General features: G+C 70.8%; 1 protein-coding gene across 1 annotated transcript; it reads left to right on the top strand.

Annotated features, from left to right (window-relative positions):
* The first annotated feature begins 8,251 nt into the window (after positions 1 to 8,251).
* RAD18 (RAD18 E3 ubiquitin protein ligase) lies at positions 8,252 to 22,842 on the top strand. The gene is made up of 9 exons (XM_054167786.1): positions 8,252 to 8,324; positions 8,971 to 9,052; positions 10,334 to 10,395; positions 11,036 to 11,106; positions 13,855 to 13,986; positions 16,330 to 16,514; positions 21,211 to 21,518; positions 22,492 to 22,552; positions 22,838 to 22,842. The coding sequence occupies exons 1-9, from the start codon at positions 8,271 to 8,273 to the stop codon at positions 22,840 to 22,842; spliced, it is 960 nt and encodes a 319-aa protein (XP_054023761.1). The 5' UTR covers positions 8,252 to 8,270.
* The last annotated feature ends 343 nt before the right edge of the window (positions 22,843 to 23,185 follow it).

Raw genomic sequence — 23,185 nt, forward strand, 5'->3', positions numbered from 1 at the left:
GCCTGGGGCCGGGGTTGCCTGCTCCGGGGCGGCCCCAGCTCCAGTCTCTTCCTGTTAAGTTATTGCCTCCCCTGCTCCTGGGTCCCCTTCCCCCGTGGCTTTGTCCCAGTCCAGTTGTTTTCTCTTTAAGTGCCTTTTTGAGCACCAGAACAAAGGCTGGGGGCGGAGGTCCTGCGGCGGGAGGCATCAGGCTGCCCCTTGCACGGCTGCCTTGTGCTGGGGGCAGCCTTGGGAGCCCTTCGTTGTGTTCTCCCCCCCAAGAGAAGCAAGCCAAGAGGTTCTGCTGGAGAATAAGGCTCCCCTGTTTAACGCAGTGCTGCAGGTGCACAGCTGGGGGCAGAGGTGTTCCCTGTGGAGCTGACCTGGCGCCCCCCGGACCCCCCACACTGTAGAGAACCAGGACTGGAACCTGCTCCTGGCTCAGGACCGACCTCGCCCTGGGCCTCCATACCTCCAAAGGCGTCAAGACTGTTGGCTTCAGGGAGAGCCCACGGGGGGAGATGAGGGGAGGGGGGGGTGGGGGCACCCTCCCCGAGGGCCGCCACGCTCCTGCCTCCCCCCACCCCAGGGGCAAGCCCGGGGGTCTGGCACAGCCCCCGCACAGGGACCTGGTGTCTTCACGGTGTCGTTTCTCTGCTGTGCAGAGCGAGTGCCAGCCCTCGGCTCGGCTCCTGCGGGCCCTGCTGAGCGCCCTCGGGGCCGCCCAGCCCCATCCCGTGCCAAGGCCACCTCTGGAAGGGACAGCTGGGCGCCCGCCCGCCCCCCGCGGGGCCTGGCACCGCCTCGGCAGGTGCTGCCCCGGGGCAGTGGCCTCCCCCTGTACAGAGTCCTCCCAGCGTGCCAGGCATGCCGGTGCCCGGGGGGCGCTGCCAGCGCGCTTGGCTGCTGAGGCTGCAGTTCCCTGTAGGTCGTTTTGTAGCCCCTGGGCTGTGTTACCGACCCAGCAGTGTGGTGGTCTGCAGCTGCTGTCCCCAGGCTGCTCTGCTCCGCGGGGCTGGGCCGGGCAGCCTGCTGCTGGGGGTGGGTTTGGTCGTGCTGGGGAGCCCTGGCTGCCCTCCTCCCCCTCCTCCCCATCCTTCCCCTCCTCCTCCTCCGGTGTTGTCTCTGTGGCGTGTGGTGAGCTGCTGTTCAGCTGGGGTGTCTGAGTGGGTCCCCTGTGGTGTGTGCTGATGATGCCATGTAGATGAAGCCACTGGTTGGGTGTGGACTCCTCCCCTCCAATAAACTGCTTCACTTTTCTCTACAGCTCTGCCTGCAGCTTCCTCTGCTGCACCCAGCCCCGGGCCAGCCGCTGGGCATCACCCAGCCCGACCCCTGCTCCAGCAGGGCACCCTCAGCAGCTTGCCCAGGCTCACCATGGCCAGGGCGGGTTGGCTGCCTCCAGGAGCCACGTGGGCCTGCAGCCTGCCTGCAGCCTGCCTGCGGCTGCCGCAGCCTGGCCGGTGCAGCTCAGCACGGGGGGGAAATGAGCAAATTCACAGCTCCTGGAGGCAGGGGGTTGGGAACTCTGTTGGCCTCCAGCCCTCCCCCCTGCGGATGTCCACCGTATGCCCAGGGCAGAGAGGGCAGAGCCCATCTGTGCTCACTGTGGCTCTGCCAGCCCAGCTCAGCGTGCCAGCCGGGGTGGCCTGAGGCCACGGGGGAGCAGCAGCCAGGGGACGTGGCCTGGAGCCACCCAGCAAGGCTCCCGGTGCCAGAGCCGGGACGTGAGTGGCACTGGGAGCTGTGCCCCTCAACCCTGGCAGGAGCTGCCCTCCAAGGGCAGAGCAGCTGCTGCCATCTCAGCACCACACAACCATCGCCTGGGGACAGTGGCTGGCAGTGACCCACCAGGGGCAGGAGCCCTCAGGGCAGAGCCAGCATGACACAGCCCCGGGGTGCCCATCCCAAGTGCCCAGCTCTGCCCACACCCAGCACGGCCCCGGGGTGCCCATCCCAAGGGCCCAGCTCTGCCCACACGCAGCACGGCCCCGGGGTGCCCATCCCAAGTGCCCAGCTCTGCCCACACCCAGCACGGCCCGGGGTGCCCATCCCAAGTGCCCAGCTCTGCCCACACACAGCACGGCCCGGGGTGCCCATCCCAAGTGCCCAGCTCTGCCCACACACAGCACGGCCCCGGGGTGCCCATCCCAAGTGCCCAGCTCTGCCCACACCCAGCACGGCCCCGGGGTGCCCATCCCAAGTGCCCAGCTCTGCCCACACCCAGCACGGCCCCGGGGTGCCCATCCCAAGTGCCCAGCTCTGCCCACACCCAGCACGGCCCCGGGGTGCCCATCCCAAGTGCCCAGCTCTGCCCACACACAGCACGGCCCGGGGTGCCCATCCCAAGTGCCCAGCTCTGCCCACACCCAGCACGGCCCCGGGGTGCCCATCCCAAGTGCCCAGCTCTGCCCACACACAGCACGGCCCGGGGTGCCCATCCCAAGGGCCCAGCTCTGCCCACACGCAGCACGGCCCCGGGGTGCCCATCCCAAGTGCCCAGCTCTGCCCACACCCAGCACGGCCCCGGGGTGCCCATCCCAAGTGCCCAGCTCTGCCCACACACAGCACGGCCCGGGGTGCCCATCCCAAGTGCCCAGCTCTGCCCACACCCAGCACGGCCCCGGGGTGCCCATCCCAAGTGCCCAGCTCTCGCCACGCAGTGGAGGTCCCAGAGTGGGTGAGGGAGGCAGGCAGTGCCCTGTGCTGCCAGCAGGACGAGGGCTCTCCAGCCTCGCCTCACTGACCCCTGCGGAGCCCGGCAGGGGCCAGGCTGAGCGCCTGGGAGGTGATGGCTTTGCAGCGGCGTTCCTGGAATCCCCCGGGGGAAAGGTCCCCAGGGGGCTCGGGTGGGTGGCCCTGGGCAGCAGCTGCCTGCAGGCTGTAAAGGGGCAAGGCGGGCACAGAGGGCACACTGCTCACACGCCCTGCTGCACCCGGAGGCACACGAAGGCTGAAGCCACCCTGCCCCTGCTTCCTGGCTTCATGTGGCAGGGGTTTGCCCGGGGCAGAGGAGCCTTGGCCCGGGGCAGAGGAAGGTTTGCCCGGGACAGAGGAGCCTTGGCCCGGGACAGAGGAGCCTTGGCCCGAGCGCTGCCGCCGGCAGATGGCATCAGCCCCCGTGCCTTGCACTGCCGGCTGAGCCCAGCCCTGCCCTGTGGGGAGCTGGGAGGCTTTTAACCTAGTGACAAACACGTCCCCTCTGGATGCCCCTGGACCTCAGTGTGTCCAGCACAGTGCCAGGGACCCAGCACCCCCTGGAGATGCTCCACCCCTGTGGAACCCTCCTGATGTTTCCCTGGCACAGGAGTGCCCAGAGCAGCTGGGAAGGGAGCTGAGCTGTGCCCTGCTGCTGCCCAGGGTTGTCCCTTCCACCTAGTGGGGCTGGAGCAGAGCCTCAGCCCCTTGCCACTTTGCCCAGCACAGTCCTGCTGCCCTGCCCTCCACACCAGCCGCTGCCCAGTGCTTCCCATCGTCCCTGAGGGCACAGCCAGGCCCAGGCTCCGGGCACAAGGTAGGCTCTGCCTCACGGCAGCTTATTCCCTGGCTGCTGAGGCCCTTCCTTCTTGGCTGCCCTGCTCCATCAGAGCTGATGAAGAGCAGGCTGCAAACACCAGAGCCTCACTGTTGCTGCCTTTAACTCCCCTGAGCTGAGGGCTGCTGGCCTGAGGTCAGCAGGAGGCTGGAGCCTGAGGGTCTTCGGGGTAAGTTCAGCTCCAGCATGGACTGAGGCTGTGCTGTGGTGAGTGAGAAGGAGAGGAAGCTCAGAAGCTGAGCAGGAGGGAAAGCCCAGGCTGCGCCATGGGCTGCCAGCAGGCACAGCTGCTGCCCCTTGCATGGGCAGAGCTGTGGCAGGAGGGGCAGGGGGCTGTGCCTGCTGGCTCTGCTGGGGTGGGCAGAGCTGAAGGCAGTCGAGGGAGGTGAGGTGCTGCAGCTGGCAGCCCAGGCTGCTAACAGCTTTCATCCCCTCACCCCTCAGGGAACCCTTCTGGCTCTCCCCAGCTCCCTGAGAGGAGCCTGGAGCCAGCTGGGGGTTGGTCTCTTCTGCTCAGGAACACGGGGCAGGGGGAGAGGAAATGGCATCAAGCTGCCAAGGGGAGGCTGAGGTGGGGCATGAGGAGCACCTCCTGCGAGGAAGCAGCTGAGCAGCATTCCCAGGGCTTAGCTTCCCCTTCTGCCCCATTCCTGCCCACCTTGATGCCACAGCTGGAGGATGTCAGAGGCATGCAGGTGGCAGCACTTGGTTACCTTGTGCCACACCAAGGGACTGCTCTGGGCAAGGTGCCCTTTGCCAAGCAGGTGGGACAGGAAGGGCTGAAGCCTTTAACCAGTGCTTGGAGGCTGTCACCACGGTGCAAGGGCTTGGAACGTTGGATCCAGGCCTCTCACTGCAAGCACTTCAGCTTCAGGAAGCATTTCATGTCCTGCAGTGGCCTGGGCTGGGGGGGACCCCAAAGCTCACCCAGCTCCAGCCCCCTGCCATGGGCAGGGACACCTCCCACCAGCACAGGCTGCTCAAGGCCTCATCCAGCCTGGTCCTGAGCAGCTCCAGGCAGGAGGCAGCCACAGCCTCCCTGGGCAGCCTGTGCCAGAGTCTATCAACCTCCTACTGAAGAGCTTCTGCCTCAGCTCCACTCTAACCCTGCTCTGCCTCAGCTCCAAACCATCCTCCCTTGTCCTGTCTCCGAGCCCCTCTGCAGCCTCCCTGCAGGAAGCTGAGAAGCAGGAGGTGCTGCAGGTGTCCCTGGGACTGCAGGGGGGTGGAGAAGATGCCCTTTGGAGGTCCCTTCCCACCCAAACCATTCTGTGGCTGCTGTGCCAGCTACCACGTGAGTGGCCTCTGGCATCAGTGCTAAGCTCCTGCCATGGTGCCATGGCCCCCCCCGGGGTGCAGCACCCCAGCTCCCTGCTGGGTTTAGCCCAGGACAGAGTGAGCAAAGCTCTTTGGACAAGTGCTGGGCCTTGGCTGTCTCCAGGGCCAAGCTGGTGCCGGTCTGCTGGGCCCTCCAGGCTCCCTGCCCTGCCAGCGCCGGGTCTGAGCTCTTGCTCTGGTTGGCAGGGTGAGGGCTCAGCCCAGCTGGCCGTCCAGGGGCTTGCTCTGACAGGGGCTCTGAGCAGCCCTCTCTGGAGGTAGTGCTTCGTGGTGGGGTTTTGTTTTGCTCTAAATCTCTCCAGATCAGACTAAATTTAGGCATGAAGAAATCGGCAGATCGCTGCCAGCTCTCTCCAGGGCAGGGCTGGGGCGCTGAGAAATGTTTCTGAGCAGCCTCAGGGGTGGTGCTGAGCTCTTCCCTGCGGCTGGGAGTGCCACAAGAAACTTTCCACTGCTCTAAACGTTAAGGAATCTCTGAAAACATCCAGCAGCAGCCGATGCAGGAGGCGCCGCGGGCCGGGGCTGCTGCAGCGCACCGCGTTCCGCTGCAGCGCCTGCCCCGCAGCCTGCTCTCCGCGCTGCGCTCGGGCTGCTGGCAGGGCAGCTGCCAGGCAGGGCTCTTGCCCTGCTTGCTTCGGCGAGCACTCAGCCCAGGGCAGCTGAAGCTGAGCTCTGTCTGTCACAGTGTGGGGCCCCGCCCCGCTCCGCCCTGCCGGCACCACCCTGCCCTGCCGGCACCACCCTGCCCCGCCCCGCTCCGCCCTGCCGGCCCCGCCCCGCCCTGCCCTGCCGGCACCACGGCTGCAGCCCCTGGGGCCAGCCCTGGGCTCCCCGGTTAAGAGGGACAGGAACTAGTGGGGAGAGCCCAGGGGAGGCTGTGAGGATGCTGAAGGGTCTGAGGAGAAGAGGCTGAGAGCCCTGGGTGCAGAGGAGCAGCCCCAGAGGGCAGCTGATTGATGTCTATAAACATCTGAAGGGGGGGGGCAGGGAGGGGCCCCCAGGCTCTGCTCAGTGGTGCCCAGGGACAGCACAAGGGGCAGAGGGCACAGACTGGCACCCAGGAGGCTCCACCTCAACATGAGGAGAAACTTTTTCGGTGTGAGGGTGCTGGAGCCCTGGAGAGAGTTGGTGGAGTCTCCTCTGGAGACTTGCAGGGCTCAGCTGGCCGTGCTCCTGGGTGCCCCTGCCCTGGCAGGAGGCTTGCACTGCGCCTCCAGAGCTCCCTGCCGGCGCGCAGCACTCCGCCCTGCGAACAGCGCTAGAGCAGCGCTGGGCAAGGAGGATGTTTGACCCCGGGGAGCCGTGCACGGCCCGGGCAGAGCTGCACGGGAAGGTGTCTGCTGCTGAGGCACAGCAAAGGGAGCAGAGCAGCTTCTGGAGCTGCGCTTCGTGGCAGGACACCGCCTGCCCCTGGAGGCTTCTCTCTGCTCTCAGAGCAGCTCCCTACAGCTGCTTCAGGGGCAATGAGTATTGAGGGGGCTGGGGGGAGGGGAGATGTTCTCCCTCTGGGTGTTGTGTGCGTGTTAACAAGCTGTGACTCGGTGCTTCAGCCAAAACAAAGCAGTTTGGTGCGGCGCACCAGAGCCCAAAGTGCCCGTGGAGCGGCGGGAAGCGCTCCTGTGCAGGGGGAGAAGTGTCCTCGCCGGAGGAGTCCTTGGGTTTCATCTGCTCCCTGGGACCCATCAGGCTCACAGTGAGCAGCCCAGAGCGCTCTGCCTGGCAGCACAGCGTGGCTGGAGGGGGCCGAGAGGCTCCCCAGAGCCTCTGCCAGCCGGCAGAGCTGCTGTGGGCTGCAGGCTGTGGAGAGGAGCTGCCCATGCTGTCGAAGGAGGACACTGAGGAGAGTCCGGCCCCATCTGCCCAGCACCCAGCCCTCGGGGGTTTGCGAGCATTGCTGGGGTCCCCTCAGCCTCCTCTTCTGCAGGCTCAAGTCACTAAACCCTGGGCAGGGCACCAGCAGGCACTGGTGGTGAACAGAATATGCTCATTAACAGAGTAACAGAGTAGCTAAGAATTTTCCTCATTAGCTGAATGCTGGAATGCAGGGAGGGGAGGGGAGCTGGCAGACAGCCTCTGCATAGAGCGGGAATGGCAGGGTTCTAGTGACTGCCTTCTGTCAGGCCTAGACAAGATGGTTTGTGCATTAGACAAAGGGCACCTGGACTTGTCTGCACCATGTGGACACTCCTCTGTCATGACAGACAGACAGCTGTTCGTATGAAGGCTTGCCCCAAACTCTCTGAACTCACACAGGCCTTTTGAAATGATTCTACCTGTGGCCGGCGCTGGAATGGAAGCTTAACACAAGAAACTTGCTGAGGCTCTTGTGTACCCTGCTCCAAGTCGCTGGCACTGCCACCTGCCAGCCTGGGTGCTGCGGTGTCCCCTCGGCGGCCGTGGAGGAGCCAGGGCCGGCCGAGGCCGGGGCAGAGGCGGTGCTGCCGCTGCCCACTTCCATGGCAACCCAGCACAGCCCTCGGCCGAAGGTCGTTCCCATGGCAAAGGGCTGACGTCCACCTGGGCAGAGGCTGGAGTGGGGTGAGGCGGTGGAGCAGGGCAGCGCAGGGCGGGAGGGAGGCAGGGCAGCAATGTTCCAACCTCACTGGCATGGCGGCCTGGCTCAGGGAACGTCTCCTGGAAGCTGCAGGGAGGGCTCCCACAGCCCTGTGCTGGGCGTTCCTCAGCCACAGGCCCGGGGCCAGGTCTGGGCTCCCCAGCTCAAGGACAAGGAACTGCTGGAGGCAGCGCGGCGCAGGGCCAGGGCTGCCCAGGGGGTGCAGGAGCTCTGCCCGGCTGGAGGAGGCTGAGCGGGGTCTGGGCAGTGCTTGCCAGCACCTAAGGGCAGTCAGGACGATGGGGCCGGGCTGGGCTCGGTGGTGCCCGGGGACGGGACCGGAGCTGGTGGGCACCGAGCTGCGCCTGGGCAGCTGTGCCTGAGCGCCAGCAGGAGCTCCTTGGCTGCCCACGGCGCCGCCGCAGCCTCCCTCCCCGGGCGCCGCCGCAGCCTCCCTCCCCGGGCGCCGCCGCAGCCTCCCTCCCCGGGCGCCGCCGCAGCCTCCCTCCCCGGGCGCCGCCGCAGCCTCCTCCTGTGTGCCCTGCCCGGGGGGGTCCCTCTCGGGGCTGGGCTCAGCCGCCCGCCCCGCCCCGCCCCTCCCCTCCCCGCCCCTCCCCGCCCCGCCCCGCCCCGCCCCTCCCCGCCCCGCCCCGCCCCGCCCCGGCCTCGCGCCGCCTGCCGCTGCCGGACTACATCTCCCGGCAGCCCCCGCGGCGGTGGCGCGGCCGGGCCCGCGCGCAGGGCTCAGCGCGCGCGATTTGGAGTCGCCGCCGGCCGGGGCCAGGCCGAGCCAGGCCGAACCGAGCCAGGCCGAGCCGAGCCAGGCCGAACCGAGCCGAGCCAGGCCAGGCCGAGCCCGCCGCCATGGCGCTGCCGGTGCCCGAGCCGCCGTGGCCGCAGAGCCTGTCCCGGATGAAGGTGAGGAGCCGGCGGCCGCCTGGCAGCGTCCCGCGGCGCGGCCAGAGAGCAGCCCAGGCGGCGGCCGCTGCCCTGCCGGGCGGCCGGGAGCGAGGGCAGGAAGCAGGCCGGGGGGGGGGGGAGGGGAGGAAGCAGGCCGGGGGGGGTGGGGGAAGAAGCAGGCCGGGGGGGGTGGGGGAAGAAGCAGGCCGGGGGGGGGGAGGGAAGAAGCAGGCCGGGGGGGGAGGGGAGGAAGCAGGCCGGGGGGAGGGGAGGAAGCAGGCCGGGGGGTGGGGAGGAAGCAGGCCGGGGGGTGGGGAGGAAGCAGGCCGGGGGGGGAGGGGAGGAAGCAGGCCGGGGGGGGAGGGGAGGAAGCAGGCCGGGGGGTGGGGAGGAAGCAGGCCGGGAGGGGGAAGGAAGCAGGGCGGGGGGGGGGGAGGAAGCAGGGCGGGCGGGGGGGAGGAAGCAGGGCGGGGGGGGAAGGAAGCAGGCCGGGAGGGGGAAGGAAGCAGGCCGGGGGGGGGAGGAAGCAGACCGGGGGGGGGAAGGAAGCAGGGCGGGGGGTGGGGGTCCCTCTCCCCGGGCCTGTCCCGCCCCGGCCCTGCGCAGCTCGGCGGCCGGCCCCGGTCCCTGCCTGCCGGCAGCCGCCCGCCGCTTGCCCCGGCAGGAGGTGGACGACCTGCTGCGCTGTGGGATATGCTTCGACTACTTCAGCATCGCGGTGATCGTGCCGCAGTGCTCGCACAACTGTAAGTACAGCCCCGGCCGCTCGCCCGCCGCCCAGCCCCTGCCTCCGGGCGCCGCCGGGGGGGGCTGCTCCCTCCCTGCCCCACCGGCTCCATGGGTGCTGAGCCCCCAGGGGTCGCCCCCAGCCTCCCCTCCCGTCCCGGGGTGCTGCCCTGTGGAGGGTGCCTTGGCACGCCCGCTGCCCTTGCTTTGGGTTAAATTCGCCCCAGCTGGACCAGAAAGGGCCCAGGGGCACTGCAGCTGTGCCAAGAAGTGCTGGAGCAGGGGCCCAGGCAGGCAGGGTGCCGGTGGCAGGTCAGTGAGGGGATGCTGAGGTTGTGCCCTCTGCCCTGGGGCTGAGGTGTGCCCTGCATTGTGCCCTGCATTGTGCCCTGCCCCGTGCCCTGCCCCGGGGACTGCAGGGCTGGCTCTGGCTTGGCCCTTGGACTCCCTCTGGGGCTGGCTTGTCAGGCTGCTGACAGGTGAGGGCAGACAGGCAGGGCTGGAGGTGTGCTCAGCTCTGAGTGGGTGGTTTGGGCCTCAGCTGTCCCAGGAGACACAAGACTGGAGGAGGACTTCTGTGGCATCAGGATGGTTTGGGTTGGAAAAGCCCTCCAGGACCACTTTTCCTGGGAAACATCCAAGCCCTCTCTCCAGGGCTGTTCCCCATCCCCTGGCCTTCAGCACCCCCAGGCAGGAGGCAGCCACAGCTTCCCTGGGCAGCCTGGGCCAGAGCCTCAGCTCCCTCCTACTGGAGAGCTTCTTCCTCAGCTCCAAGCCATTCCCCTGGGCCTGGCTCAGACCCCCTCAGGAGAAGTCTCTCTGCAGCCTCCCTGCAGGATCCCTTCAGGGGCTGGCAGCAGCTCTGAGTCCCCCTGGAGCCTTCTCCTCTGCAGGCTGCACAGCCCCAGCTCCCTCAGCCTGTGCTCAGGGCAGAGCTGCTCCAGCCCTGAGCATCTCTGTGGCCTCCTCCTGCTGGGGACAGCAGAGCTGGAGGCAGGGCTGGAGGGGAGGTCTGAGCAGAGCCCAGGGGCAGGATCCCCTCTGCTGCCCTCTGCCCACCCTGCCCTGGCTGCAGCCTGGGGCTGTGCAGGAAGATGAGAGAGATGCAGCCCCGGCCAGGAGAGCAGGGAGCTGCTGGGGTGAGCAGTGCAAGCACTGCAGCCTGCAGGGGGGAGCAGGCTGAGCTGCTCTCTGCACTGAGACAGGCAGGAGTGAAGTGCTGCTCCTGCCAGGGCTGTGGGGCTGCCTCTGGGGGTGCTGAGAGGCTGCTGCCTGGCACCCACCTCTGCTCCTCCCTGCAGATTGCTCCCTCTGCATTCGCAAGTTCCTGTCCTACAAAGCCCAGTGCCCAACCTGCTCTGTGGTGAGTGCTTTGCTTGGCCCCCCCGGCTCCTGGGGGCCCCCAGGACCCTCTCCCCTCGGTCTGTGCTGGACAGTGGGCTCCAGGCCTGCCTGTCCCAGCTCTGCTGCTGCCCCAGCTGCTGCGCCCCTCCAGGGGGGGAGGTGAGGCACCCGTCCCAGGCAGCTGGCTGAGCGCTGGGGGCAGCTGGCTGAGCCCTGGGGGCGGCTGGCTGAGCGCTGGGGGCAGCTGGCTGAGCCCTGGGGGCGGCTGGCTGAGCCCTGGGGGCAGCTGGCTGAGCCCTGGGGGCAGCTGGCTGAGCGCTGGGGGCAGCTGGCTGAGCCCTGGGGGCAGCTGGCTGAGCGCTGGGGGCAGCTGGCTGAGCCCTGGGGGCAGCTGGCTGAGCGCTGGGGGCGGCTGGCTGAGCCCTGGGGGCGGCTGGCTGAGCCCTGGGGGCAGCTGGCTGAGCGCTGGGGGCGGCTGGCTGAGCGCTGGGGGCAGCTGGCTGAGCGCTGGGGGCAGCTGGCTGAGCGCTGGGGGCAGCTGGCTGAGCCCTGGGGGCGGCTGGCTGAGCGCTGGGGGCAGCTGGCTGAGCCCTGGGGGCAGCTGGGGCCTGGTTTCCCCTGCCTGGGCATCTTTGCCCTTTGCTTTCTTCTCTGAGCAGGCAGCCTCAGAGTCTGACCTGAGGAGCAACCGAGCCCTGGACGAGCTGGTGAAGAGCTTTCTCTCTGCCAGGTACTGCCCTGCCTTGCCCTGGCACAGTCTGCCTTGCCCTGGCACTGGCACAGCCTGCCTGCCCTGGCACTGGCAATGCCTTCCCTGCCCAGCCTGCCTGCCCTGGCACAGTGGCAGTGGGGCAGGGGGAGGCGCAGGGGCAGGGCTCCAGCTGGCTCCATTCTGGTTGGTGCTGCAGGCAGCATGCTGAGTGCTGCAGCTGAGTGCCCCTTGTCTCCCTGCCCCTGCAGGCAGCATGCTGAGTGCTGCAGCTGAGTGCCCCTTGTCTCCCTGCCCCTGCAGGCAGCATGCTGTGTGCTGCAGCTGAGTGCCCCTTGTCTCCCTGCCCCTGCAGGCAGCATGCTGTGTGCTGCAGCTGAGTGCCCCTTGTCTCCCTGCCCCTGCAGGCAGCATGCTGAGTGCTGCAGCTGAGTGCCCCTTGTCTCCCTGCCCCTGCAGGCAGCATGCTGAGTGCTGCAGCTGAGTGCCCCTTGTCTCCCTGCCCCTGCAGGCAGCATGCTGAGTGCTGCAGCTGAGTGCCCCTTGTCTCCCTGCCCCTGCAGGCAGCATGCTGAGTGCTGCAGCTGAGTGCCCCTTGTCTCCCTGCCCCTGCAGGCAGCATGCTGAGTGCTGCAGCTGAGTGCCCCTTGTCTCCCTGCCCCTGCAGGCAGCATGCTGAGTGCTGCAGCTGAGTGCCCCTTGTCTCCCTGCCCCTGCAGGCAGCATGCTGAGTGCTGCAGCTGAGTGCCCCTTGTCTCCCTGCCCCTGCAGGCAGCATGCTGAGTGCTGCAGCTGAGTGCCCCTTGTCTCCCTGCCCCTGCAGGCAGCATGCTGAGTGCTGCAGCTGAGTGCCCCTTGTCTCCCTGCCCCTGCAGGCAGCAGCTGCTCCTGGCCTTGCCTTCCCCCCTGGCTTGGTCTCCGCCGGCAGCTGGCAGCAGCCCCCTGGGGAGCGCTGGTGCCCAGGCAGCTGCGGAGCAGGAGGTGCCAGGGGCTGGCAGCCTGGTGAAGAAGGAAGAGGCAGGGGAGCCTGAGGCACAGCACAGCCTGGGGAGCAGCTCTGCAGAGCTCTGCAGCACAGCTGCTGGAGAGGCCTCCCCAGGGAGCCCTGAGTGCAGCACAGGCCAGGAGAAGCCTTCCACCTCCGTGCTGAAGGCAGGCAGGAAAGGTGAGGTGTGCTTGGTGCTGGCTCTGCTCTGAGGGCCTGGCTGTGCTGCCTGAGTGCAGGCCAGCCCCTGCCCCTGGGCCAGCCCCTGCCCCTGGGCCAGCCCCTGCCCCTGCCCCAGCCCCTGGGCCTGCCCCTGCCCCAGCCCCTGGGCCAGCCCCTGCCCCTGCCCCTGGGCCAGCCCCTGCCCCTGCCCCTGGGCCAGCCCCAGCCCCTGCCCCTGCCCCAGCCCCTGCCCCTGCCCCAGCCCCTGCCCCAGCCCCTGCCCCTGCTGCCCCTGCCCCTGCTGCCCCTGCCCCTGCTGCCCCTGCCCCTCCTGCCCCTGCCCCTCCTGCCCCTGCCCCTCCTGCCCCTGGGCCAGCCCCTGGGCCTGCCCCTGCCCCTGGGCCAGCCCCTGCCCCTGGGCCAGCCCCTGCCCCTGGGCCAGCCCCTGCCCCTGGGCCAGCCCCTGCCCCTGGGCCAGCCCCTGCCCCTGGGCCAGCCCCTGCCCCTGGGCCAGCCCCTGCCCCTGGGCCTGCCCCTGCTGCCCCTGCTGCCCCTGCTGCCCCTGCTGCCCCTGCTGCCCCTGCCCCTGCTGCCCCTGCTGCCCCTGCCCCTGCTGCCCCTGCCCCTGCTGCCCCTGCCCTGTGCCAGCTGTGCTGCAGCCATGCTCCTCAGGCTTGGGCTGCTGCCAGGCCCTTAGGTGGAGCTCAGAGCTGCCAGGCTGCTGTGCTGTGAGCCCTGGCAGACACTGCCTGCAGCACCCTGGCTGGGGACAGCAGGAGGCCTTTTGCCCTCCCTTGCTGCCTGGCCAGCCAGGCCCAGCACTGGCCCTGCTGCCTGGCCTGGGGGAGCCAGAGCAAGGTGTCCTGCACTGCCTTGGGGCCTGCAGGGCTGGGGCCAGCCTCAGTGCTGCCAACCTTCCCATGCAGAGGCTCTCCAGGAGGAAGCCATCTCCTCTGCTCAGCAGCCTGCCAGCACCCCTGGGGGCTGCAGAGAGCTGCAGGGGGCTCCTTGCAAAGGCTTGCAGTGACAGCAGCAGGGGGGATGGCTTCAGGCTGGCAGGAGCTGGGCTGAGATGAGGCATGGGGAAGAACTTGCTCCCCAGGAGGGTGGTGAGGCCTGGCACAGGCTGCCCAGAGAAGCTGTGGAGGCTCCAAGCCTGGAGGTGCTCAGGGCCAGGCTGGATGAGGCCTGGGGCAGCCTGGGCTGGTGGGAGGGGTCCCTGCCCCTGGCAGGGGCTCGGAGCCCTCCCAGGCAGTGTTTGTGGCTGCTGCCTGAGAGCAGGAGCCCAGAGTGCCTGAGCTGAGTGGGGCCATGCTGCAGGGGGCTGGCAGCCCCCTGGGAGCCCCAGCCTGGGCCACGGTGTGCTGTGAGCAGAGCTGCTGTGGTGCTGCACAGCCCTGCAGCTGCTCCTTGCTGGGAGTGGGGAGCTGCAGCAGGCAGCTGTGCAGCGCAGGCCCCACTGCAGCTGCCTGCAGGGGGCTGGGAGCCCTGCTGCCAGCACCCAGGGGGGGCAGTCCCTGCTCTGGAGTGAGAGGCAGGGCTGGCAGGGGAGGGCCTGGCCCCTGGCCTCTCCTCTCCCTGCTCACCTCTCAGCTGCCAGCACTGCCTCTGGGCTCTGGCAGCCACCAGCAGCTCCCTTCTGCCTTGCCTCCAGTGGAGTGTCCTGTCTGTGGGGTGCCTGTGCCTGAGCAGTACATCAACAAGCACCTGGACAGCTGCCTGAGCAGGGAGGAGAAGAAGGACAGCCTCAGGAGGTGAGGGGCAGCCCCTGGGCAGGGGCAGGGCTGGCACAGAGGGGCCAGGGGCTGGCACAGAGGGGCCAGGGGCTGGCACAGAGGGGCCAGGGGCTGGCACAGAGGGGCCTGGGTTTGCACCTTGCCCTCTGGAGGCAGCTGCAGCCCCTGGGCAGGGCCAGGGCCTGGCACAGAGGGGCCTGGGGCTGGCACAGAGGGGCCAGGGGCTGGCACAGAGGGGCCAGGGGCTGGCACAGAGGGGCCAGGGCCTGGCACAGAGGGGCCAGGGCCTGGCACAGAGGGGCCAGGGGCTGGCACAGAGGGGCCAGGGGCTGGCACAGAGGGGCCAGGGGCTGGCACAGAGGGGCCAGGGGCTGGCACAGAGGGGCCAGGGCCTGGCACAGAGGGGCCAGGGCCTGGCACAGAGGGGCCAGGGGCTGGCACAGAGGGGCCAGGGGCTGGCACAGAGGGGCCTGGGGCTGGCACAGAGGGGCCAGGGCCTGGCACAGAGGGGCCAGGGGCTGGCACAGAGGGGCCTGGGGCTGGCACAGAGGGGCCTGGGGCTGGCACAGAGGGGCCAGGGCCTGGCACAGAGGGGCCAGGGGCTGGCACAGAGGGGCCAGGGGCTGGCACAGAGGGGCCAGGGGCTGGCACAGAGGGGCCAGGGGCTGGCACAGAGGGGCCAGGGGCTGGCACAGAGGGGCCTGGGTTTGCACCTTGCCCTCTGGAGGCAGCTGCAGCCCCTGGGCAGGGGCAGGGCTGGCACAGAGGGGCCTGGGGCTGGCACAGAGGGGCCTGGGGCTGGCACAGAGGGGCCTGGGGCTGGCACAGAGGGGCCTGGGTTTGCACCTTGCCCTCTGGAGGCAGCTGCAGCCCCTGGGCAGGGCCAGGGCCTGGCACAGAGGGGCCAGGGCCTGGCACAGAGGGGCCTGGGGCTGGCACAGAGGGGCCTGGGTTTGCACCTTGCCCTCTGGAGGCAGCTGCAGGCCCTGGGCAGCACTGGGAGCTCAGCACAGGGAGTGCCAGGGCTGGGCCTCCTCCTGCTGCTGCTGCCTGCCATTGGCATGCTGCTGAGGGGGCACTGCTGCCAGTGCCCAGCTGCTGAGGAGCTGCTTCCCCCTTCAGAGGGGCCAGGGGGCAGCAGCTCCAGGCCCCAGGGGCAGCCTGCTCTGCTCACTGGGGGGCTCCCTGGGCTGCCCCAGGCAAGGCTTCTCTCTGAGCTGGTGTGGAGAGCCTCCTGCTCTGTCCTCTGGCCCAGTGTGTGCCAGGGCTGCCCCCTCCCAGCAGGAGCTCAGCCTGTGTGCCTCCCTCCCTGCCTGCCTGCTCACATCCCCAGCTCCCTGCAGCCTGGGCTGAGGAGGGGACCTCACTGCAGGCTTCTCTGGCCCAGCCCTGCCCAGAGTGCAGGCTGGGAGCTGAGGCAGCTGGGGGCTGCCCCTGCAGCCTGCTGGTGCAGTCCCCTCCCCTCTGGGCCAGGCTGGAGGTGTGCTCTGCCCTCGCTGCATGGCACCAGCAGCCAGCTGCTGCCCAGGGGCCCAGCCTGTGCCCTGCCAGGCCCCAGCCTGCTGCTGGCTCCCTCTGGGCTGCTGGCATCTCGGGAAGGTGTCACAGAGTGGAAGGGGTTGGAAGGACCTCTGGGGGGCCCCAGCTCCAACCCCCCCTGCCAGAGCAGCAGCACCCAGGGCAGGGCACACAGCAGCATGGCCAGGGGGGGCCTGGACAGGCTCCAGAGGAGGCTGCACAGCCCCAGCCCTGCACAGGGGTGCTGAGGGCTGTGGTGCTGAGGGCTGGGCTGGGGGGCTGGCAGCAGGGGTGGGTGGGGGGCTGGCAGCAGAGGTGCTGGGGGGCTGGCAGCAGGGGTGGGTGGGGGGCTGGCAGCAGAGGTGCTGGGGAGCTGGCAGCAGGGGTGGGTGGGGGGCTGGCAGCAGAGGTGCTGGGGGGCTGGCAGCAGGGGTGGGTGGGGGGCTGGCACAGTGCTGGGGGGCTGGCAGCAGAGGTGCTGGGGGGCTGGCACAGTGCTGGGGGTGGGGGGCTGGCAGCAGGGGTGGGTGGGGGGCTGGCACAGTGCTGGGGGGCTGGCAGCAGGGGTGGGTGGGGGGCTGGCACAGTGCTGGGGGCGGGGGGCTGGCAGCGGTGCCGGGGGCTGACCCAGGGGTGGGATCCTCGGCCCTGGGTGGGTGCTTGGCCCTGGTGCTCCCCAAAGGCTCCCCCAGCCCCGTGGCTCTGTGCTGCCTTCCTCACAGCCCCTCCCGGGGGGCTGCAGCCCCTTCCTCTCCTGGCAGCTCTGCGGCGGGGCCGGGGGCAGGCTGTGGGGGCGGCAGCCCTGCCGGGCCCTCGGCGAGCTCTGCCTGCCCTGCCCTGCAGCTCTGCTCGCGGCAGGAAGCCCTTGTGCAAGGTGGTCTACAGCCTGCTGTCTGAGAGGGAGCTGAGGAGGAAGCTGAGGGAGCTGGGGCTGTCCGCCCGCGGCAGCAGGCAGCAGCTGGTCCGGCGGCACCGGGAGTTCACTCACCTCTACAACGCCCAGGGTGACGCCCTGCACCCCAGGCCCGGTGAGCTGCGGCTGCAGGCTGCAGGCTCCTGCCCGCGGCCGGCACGAGGAGGTGGGGAGGAGAGCGGCGCTGGCCTGGGGAGCCGCGGGGCTCCTGCCCCTGCCTGCAGGGGGCGCTCCGGGCTGCGGGGGCAGGGGGGCTCCTGCCCCTGCCTGCCCTGCCCCTGCCTGCAGGGGGCGCTCCGGGCTGCGGGGGCAGGGGGGGCTCCTGCCCCTGCCTGCAGGGGGCGCTCCGGGCTGCAGGGCCGGGGGGGGCTCCTGCCCCTGCCTGCAGGGGGCGCTCCGGGCTGCGGGGGCAGGGGGGGGCTCCAGCTTAGTCCCCTCAGGTGTTAGGTGCAGAGGAGAGCAGGGCCCAGGCTGCAGCAGCAGGGGGGGCTCCAGGCTGCAGCAGCAGGAGGGGCTCCAGGCTGCAGCAGCAGGGGGGGCTCCAGGCTGCAGCAGCAGGGGGGGCTCCAGGCTGCAGCAGCAGGAGGGGCTCCAGGCTGCAGCAGCAGGGGGGGCTGCAGGCTGCAGCAGCAGGGGGGTCTCCAGGCTGCAGCAGCAGGAGGGGCTCCAGGCTGCAGCAGCAGGGGGGGCTGCAGGCTGCAGGGTGCAGCAGCAGGGGGGGCTCCGGGCTGCAGCAGCAGGGGGGGCTCCGGGCTGCAGCAGCAGGGGGGGCTCCAGGCTGCAGCAGCAGGGGGGGCTGCAGGCTGCAGCAGCAGGGGGGGGTCTCCAGGCTGCAGTAGCAGGGGGGGCTCCAGGCTGCAGCAGCAGGGGGGGCTCCAGGCTGCAGCAGCAGGGGGGGCTCCAGGCTGCAGCAGCAGGGGGGGCTCCAGCTTAGCCCCCTCAGGTGTTAGGTGCAGAGGAGAGCAGGGCCCAGGCTGGCAGGGGCTGGCTGCTTTGTCCTCCCCTCGGCTTGTTCCCCTCCTGTGCACTGAGTGAGGATGCTGGGGGGGGTTCAGCCTCCTGGGGAGGGGACAGCTGAGGGTGGGAGCTGCTTCCCTGGGGGCAGCCCCTGGGGGCAGCCAGGCTCAGCCTCTCTGGGCTTGCTTTGGCCACTCCTGGGCTTGTGGGGGGCAAGGTGAGCCAGGGGCAGGCCTGCCCCAGCTGCTCTCCTCCTGGCCTGCTTTCTGCAGCAGGGCCTCGGGGGGGCCCTGTGGCCCCTGCCAGCTCAGTGCCCCAGGGAGCAGCACAAGCAGCCAGCCCTGTGTGGCCCAGCCCCAGCAGCTTCAGGCTGGGTGGTGCCTGAGGGGGGCTCAGGGCAGAGAGCCCCTCTGGAGGAGCCTCAGAGGCTGTGCTGCTGCTGCTGCTCTGCTGGGGGCTGCACGGCCAGCAGTGTCCTGCAGGGCCTCAGCTGCTGGGGCTGGGGTCCTGCTGCTGGGGGAGCTGCTCTGGGTTACCTCAGAGCTGGAGGGGTGAGCTGCAGGTGGGTGCTTGGGCTGGGGGCCCCCAGGGGTCTCCTCCAGCCTCCCCTGTCTGTGGCTCTGTGCTGCTGAGGCTCTGTGCTGCTCACCCAGCCTGGCTCAAGGGGGAGGCTGCCCAGGTGGTGCAGGGAGCTTCAGCTGGGGGACACTGCAGCAGGGGGGCTGCGGCTGTCCCCCCCCTGGAGGTGTCAGAGCCAGGCTGTGGATGAGGCCTGGAGCAGCCTGGGCTGGGGGGAGGGGTCCCTGCCCCTGGAGGGGGGTGGAGCTGGGTGGTCTCTGAGGTCCCTTCCAGCCCAGCCTGCCCCAAAGGGTGCACAGCTCTCCCTGAGCTCTGCCCAGGGCCTGGGGAGGGTCAATCATTAACCCCACACTCAGATGCAGCAACACATCTGCAAGGGGCAGCAGGGAGCTGAGGTCACTGCAGCAGCAGCAGCTGAGGGCTGGGTGCCAAATGGAACCAGCTTGGCACAGGCTCTCCTGCTTCACTCTTCAGTAAGCTCTGCCCTCTGGCTGCTCCCCAGCCTGGCAAGTGTGTGATGGAGCAGCCTGAGCTGCCTGCCAGCTGTGCAGTGAGCCTGGGCAGGGAGAGCCTGGCCAGGGCCAGCAGCAGGGGGGAGCAGGCAGGGCTGGCAGGGCTGGCAGGGCTGGCAGGGCTGCAGGCTGCCGTCGCAGCTCTGGGGAGGCCTTGGAGCGGGCAGAGGCCTGCAGGCAGCTCTGTGCTGCCCTGGGGGGTGAGTCCCTGCATGTGACAAGGAGTGGGGCATGGGGTCACAGAATGGCTTGGCCTGGAAGGGCCCTCAGAGAGCAGCTCTGGCAGCCCCCTGCCCCGGGCAGGGACACCTCCCCCAGCCCAGGCTGCCCAGGGCCTCATCCAGCCTGGCCCTGAGCACCTCCAGGCAGGGGGCAGCCACAGCCTGGCTGTGCCATGGTTTGCTCCTCCATGGCAGAAGCACTGCTAAAGGGGAGCCCAGGGCAGCCTGAGTGCCACAGGGCCCTGCAGAGTGCCAGGAGCAGCTGCAGTGCCGGGGGAAGAGGACACTCCCCATGGGTGCAGTGGCAGGGAGGGCCCAGGGGCTGCCTGCAGGCTCCTTGGCTCACAGCTCCCCACCTCTGGAGACCTGGGCTCTGCTGCCCACGGTGGCAGCCTGGGCAGCAGCAGCAGCCTGGGCAGCAGCAGCAGCAGCCGGGGCAGCAGCGGCAGCCAGGGCAGCAGCGGCAGCCAGGGCAGCAGCGGCAGCCAGGGCAGCAGCAGCAGCCTGGGCAGCAGCAGCGGCAGCCTGGGCAGCAGCAGCGGCAGCCTGGGCAGCAGCGGCAGCCTGGGCAGCAGCGGCAGCCAGGGCAGCAGCGGCAGCCAGGGCAGCAGCGGCAGCCAGGGCAGCAGCAGCAGCCTGGGCAGCAGCAGCAGCCTGGGCAGCAGCAGCGGCAGCCAGGGCAGCAGCAGCAGCCTGGGCAGCAGCAGCAGCCTGGGCAGCAGCAGCGGCAGCCAGGGCAGCAGCAGCAGCCAGGGCAGCAGCGGCAGCCTGGGCAGCAGCAGCAGCAGCCTGGGCAGCAGCAGCGGCAGCCTGGGCAGCAGCAGCGGCAGCCAGGGCAGCAGCAGCAGCAGCCGGGGCAGCAGCGGCAGCCAGGGCAGCAGCAGCAGCAGCAGCCAGGGCAGCAGCGGCAGCCTGGGCAGCAGCAGCAGCAGCAGCCAGGGCAGCAGCGGCAGCCAGGGCAGCAGCAGCAGCAGCAGCCAGGGCAGCAGCGGCAGCCTGGGCAGCAGCAGCAGCAGCAGCCGGGGCAGCAGCGGCAGCCAGGGCAGCAGCAGCAGCAGCAGCCAGGGCAGCAGCGGCAGCCTGGGCAGCAGCGGCAGCCAGGGCAGCAGCAGCAGCGGCAGCCTGGGCAGCAGCGGCAGCCTGGGCAGCAGTGGCAGCCAGGGCAGCAGTGGCAGCCTGGGCAGCAGCGGCAGCCTGGGCAGCAGCGGCAGCCAGGGCAGCAGCAGCAGTGGCAGCCTGGGCAGCAGCGGCAGCCTGGGCAGCAGTGGCAGCCAGGGCAGCAGTGGCAGCCTGGGCAGCAGCAGCAGCCAGGGCAGCAGCGGCAGCCTGGGCAGCAGCAGCAGCAGCAGCAGCCGGGGCAGCAGCGGCAGCCAGGGCAGCAGCAGCAGCAGCAGCCAGGGCAGCAGCGGCAGCCTGGGCAGCAGCGGCAGCCAGGGCAGCAGCAGCAGCGGCAGCCTGGGCAGCAGCGGCAGCCTGGGCAGCAGCGGCAGCCAGGGCAGCAGCGGCAGCCGGGGCAGCAGCGGCAGCCAGGGCAGCAGCGGCAGCCTGGGCAGCAGCGGCAGCCGGGGCAGCAGCGGCAGCCTCCGCAGCAGCAGCAGCCTGGGCAGCAGCAGCAGCAGCCGGGGCAGCAGCGGCAGCCAGGGCAGCAGCAGCAGCCAGGGCAGCAGCGGCAGCCAGGGCAGCAGCAGCAGCCAGGGCAGCAGCGGCAGCCTGGGCAGCAGCAGCGGCAGCCGGGGCAGCAGCAGCAGCAGCCGGGGCAGCAGCGGCAGCCAGGGCAGCAGCAGCAGCCAGGGCAGCAGCAGCAGCCAGGGCAGCAGCGGCAGCCTGGGCAGCAGTGGCAGCCTGGGCAGCAGCAGCAGCGGCAGCCTGGGCAGCAGCGGCAGCCTGGGCAGCAGTGGCAGCCAGGGCAGCAGCAGCAGCAGCAGCCAGGGCAGCAGCGGCAGCCTGGGCAGCAGCGGCAGCCTGGGCAGCAGCGGCAGCCAGGGCAGCAGCGGCAGCCTGGGCAGCAGCAGCAGCGGCAGCCTGGGCAGCAGCGGCAGCCTGGGCAGCAGCGGCAGCCAGGGCAGCAGCGGCAGCCTGGGCAGCAGCGGCGGCAGCCTGGGCAGCAGCGGCGGCAGCCTGGGCAGCAGCGGCAGCCTGGGCAGCAGCGGCAGCCTGGGCAGCAGTGGCAGCCAGGGCAGCAGCGGCAGCCTGGGCAGCAGCGGCGGCAGCCTGGGCAGCAGCAGCAGCCTGGGCAGCAGCAGCCACTGCAGGCTGGGGTAGAACCAGGCTGGCTGCAGCCACCTGCGGGGGGCTGGGGTTGGGCTCTGCTCCCAAGGCACAGTGGCAGGGTGAGAGGAGGCAGCCTCAGGGTGCCCCAGGGCTGCTCAGGCTGGCCCTGGGGAGCAGTCCCTTGGCCCTGAGGGCTGCCCCAGGCTGCCCGGGGCTGCAGTCCAGGTCCCTGCAGGCTGCGGCAGCCCCGGAGCTGCGCTGCGGCCCCAGGGGCGGTGCCCTGGCGGGGCCGGGGCTGGCTGCAGGGGCTTGCAGCCCGGGGGCCATGCAGTGCCCGGGGGCCGTGCGGTGCCCGGGGGCCCTGCGGTGCCCGGGGGCCGTGCGGTGCCCGGGGGCCCTGCGGTGCCCGGGGGCCCTGCGGTGCCCGGGGGCCGTGCGGTGCCAGCAGCCCGGGGGCCGTGCGGTGCCCGGGGGCCCTGCGGTGCCGGCAGCCCGGGGGCCGTGCGGTGCCCGGGGGCCCTGCGGTGCAGCCCTGCCGACGCTCTCTGCCCTTCCCCCGCAGCCGCAGAGCTCATCCGGGAGCTGGAGCGCACCGAGGAGCTCCGAGCGCGGCTGGAGCCGGGCAGGCCTGGTGCCAAGGTGCGAGGGGGCCCTGGGCGGGGCTGCCAGGGAGGGCACCGCCCCTGCTGTGGCACCGGGGGGGGCGGTCCCTGGGCTGCGCCTCGGGCTCCTCACCTGAGCCCTGCCAGCCCCCCCCGTGCTGCCAGCGCTGCCTTGGCAGGGGCACTGTGCCCCCTGCCTGCCCCCCCGCCCCCCTGCCCCCCGCCCCCCTGCCCCCCGCCCCGCTGCCCCCCTGCCCCCCCGCCCCCCGCCCCACTGCCCCCCACCCGCTGCCCCCCGCCCCGCTGCCCGCTGCCCCCCGCCCCGCTGCCCCCGCCCCCCGCCCCGCTGCCCCCCTGCCCCCCACCTGGCCCCCCTGCCCGCTGCCCCCTGCCCTGCCCGCTGCCCCCCGCCCTGCCCGCTGCCCCCCGCCCTGCCCGCTGCCCCTCGCCCCGCTGCCCCCTGCCCTGCCCGCTGCCCCCCGCCCCCAGCCCCCCGCCTGGCCCCGCTGCCCCCTGCCCTGCCCGCTGCCCCCTGCCCTGCCCGCTGCCCCCCGCCCGCTGCCCCCCGCCCCGCCCGCTGCCCCCCGCCCTGCCCGCTGCCCCCTGCCCTGCCCGCTGCCCCCTGCCCTGCCCGCTGCCCCGGCAGCGTTGCTGGCACTGAGCTCCAGCCCTTGAGCACTGCTGCTGTGCAGGGCTTGGGCCCTGCAGGGCTCTGTGGGGGCAGTTTGCTTCCTGGGGCTCTGCAGCACTTAGCTGGCAGGTGCCACTTCCAGCTCAGCAGCAGTGCCTCCCCCCTGCCCCTGCCCCGGGGGCCTGGGTGCTGCTGGGAGCTCCCCTGTGGCCCACCCTGGGCTGCCTTGGCTGAGCCCTGCTGGGGGAGGGCAGAGCCAGCCTGGCTGTGTGCCTGGGGCTGGGGGCAGAGCCAGCTCTTCCTCCCCACCCTTTGGGGCTGGCTGGGAAGCCTGCAGCTCAGCAGCTGGTGTGAGTGCCCTCCCGTGTGCCCCCTGCAGAGCCTGACCTTCAGCAAGGGCCAGACAGAGCAGGAGATAGATGAGATCCACTCTGAGTACCGTGAGTGCCAGCCCCTGCCCTGCCCTCCCAGCCTCAAGCCAGGCTGGGCTGGGGGTCCCTCAGCCTGTGCAGTGCTGCTGTGTCACAGACCCCCAGCCAGGGCTGCCTCAGAGGCAGGGGGAGGCTGGTGGCCTCCCTGGCACCCCCCCACCTGGGCACTCCGCTGCCTCCCCAGGGGCCCTGCCTGGAGCTGCAGAGCAGAGCCTCTGCCCCCTCTGCTGGGGCTGCCAGCTGCAGCTGGGTGGCTTGGGGCAGGGATCGTCCCCTGCACTGCTGAGGCCACAGCCTGAGTGCTGGGGGCACTTTAGTACCTCTCCTAACCCCAGCTCTGGGGCAGAGAGGGCCTGGGGCTGGCTGCCCCTGCTCCCCCAGCCCTGGGGGGCAGTGCTCTGTGGCTGCTGTGCCAGCCCCCTGGGGCCCTGCCACTCACCCTGCCCCTTGCAGGCAGCAGGCACAGGAGGCAGTTCCAGCTGCTGGTGGAGCAGGTCAGCAAGAGGTGGAAGAAAGGTGGCAAGAGGAGAGCAGAGGGAGCCCCAGGCACAGCAGAGGGCACTGCCAGCGAGCTGCCAGCAGCCACAGGTTGGTGATGTGTGACACAGAGCCCCCTGGGGCCACCCTGCTGGGGGGGCAAAG

The sequence above is a fragment of the Dryobates pubescens genome, chromosome 1 (assembly GCF_014839835.1).
Source record: "Dryobates pubescens isolate bDryPub1 chromosome 1, bDryPub1.pri, whole genome shotgun sequence".
NCBI lineage: Eukaryota > Metazoa > Chordata > Aves > Piciformes > Picidae > Dryobates > Dryobates pubescens.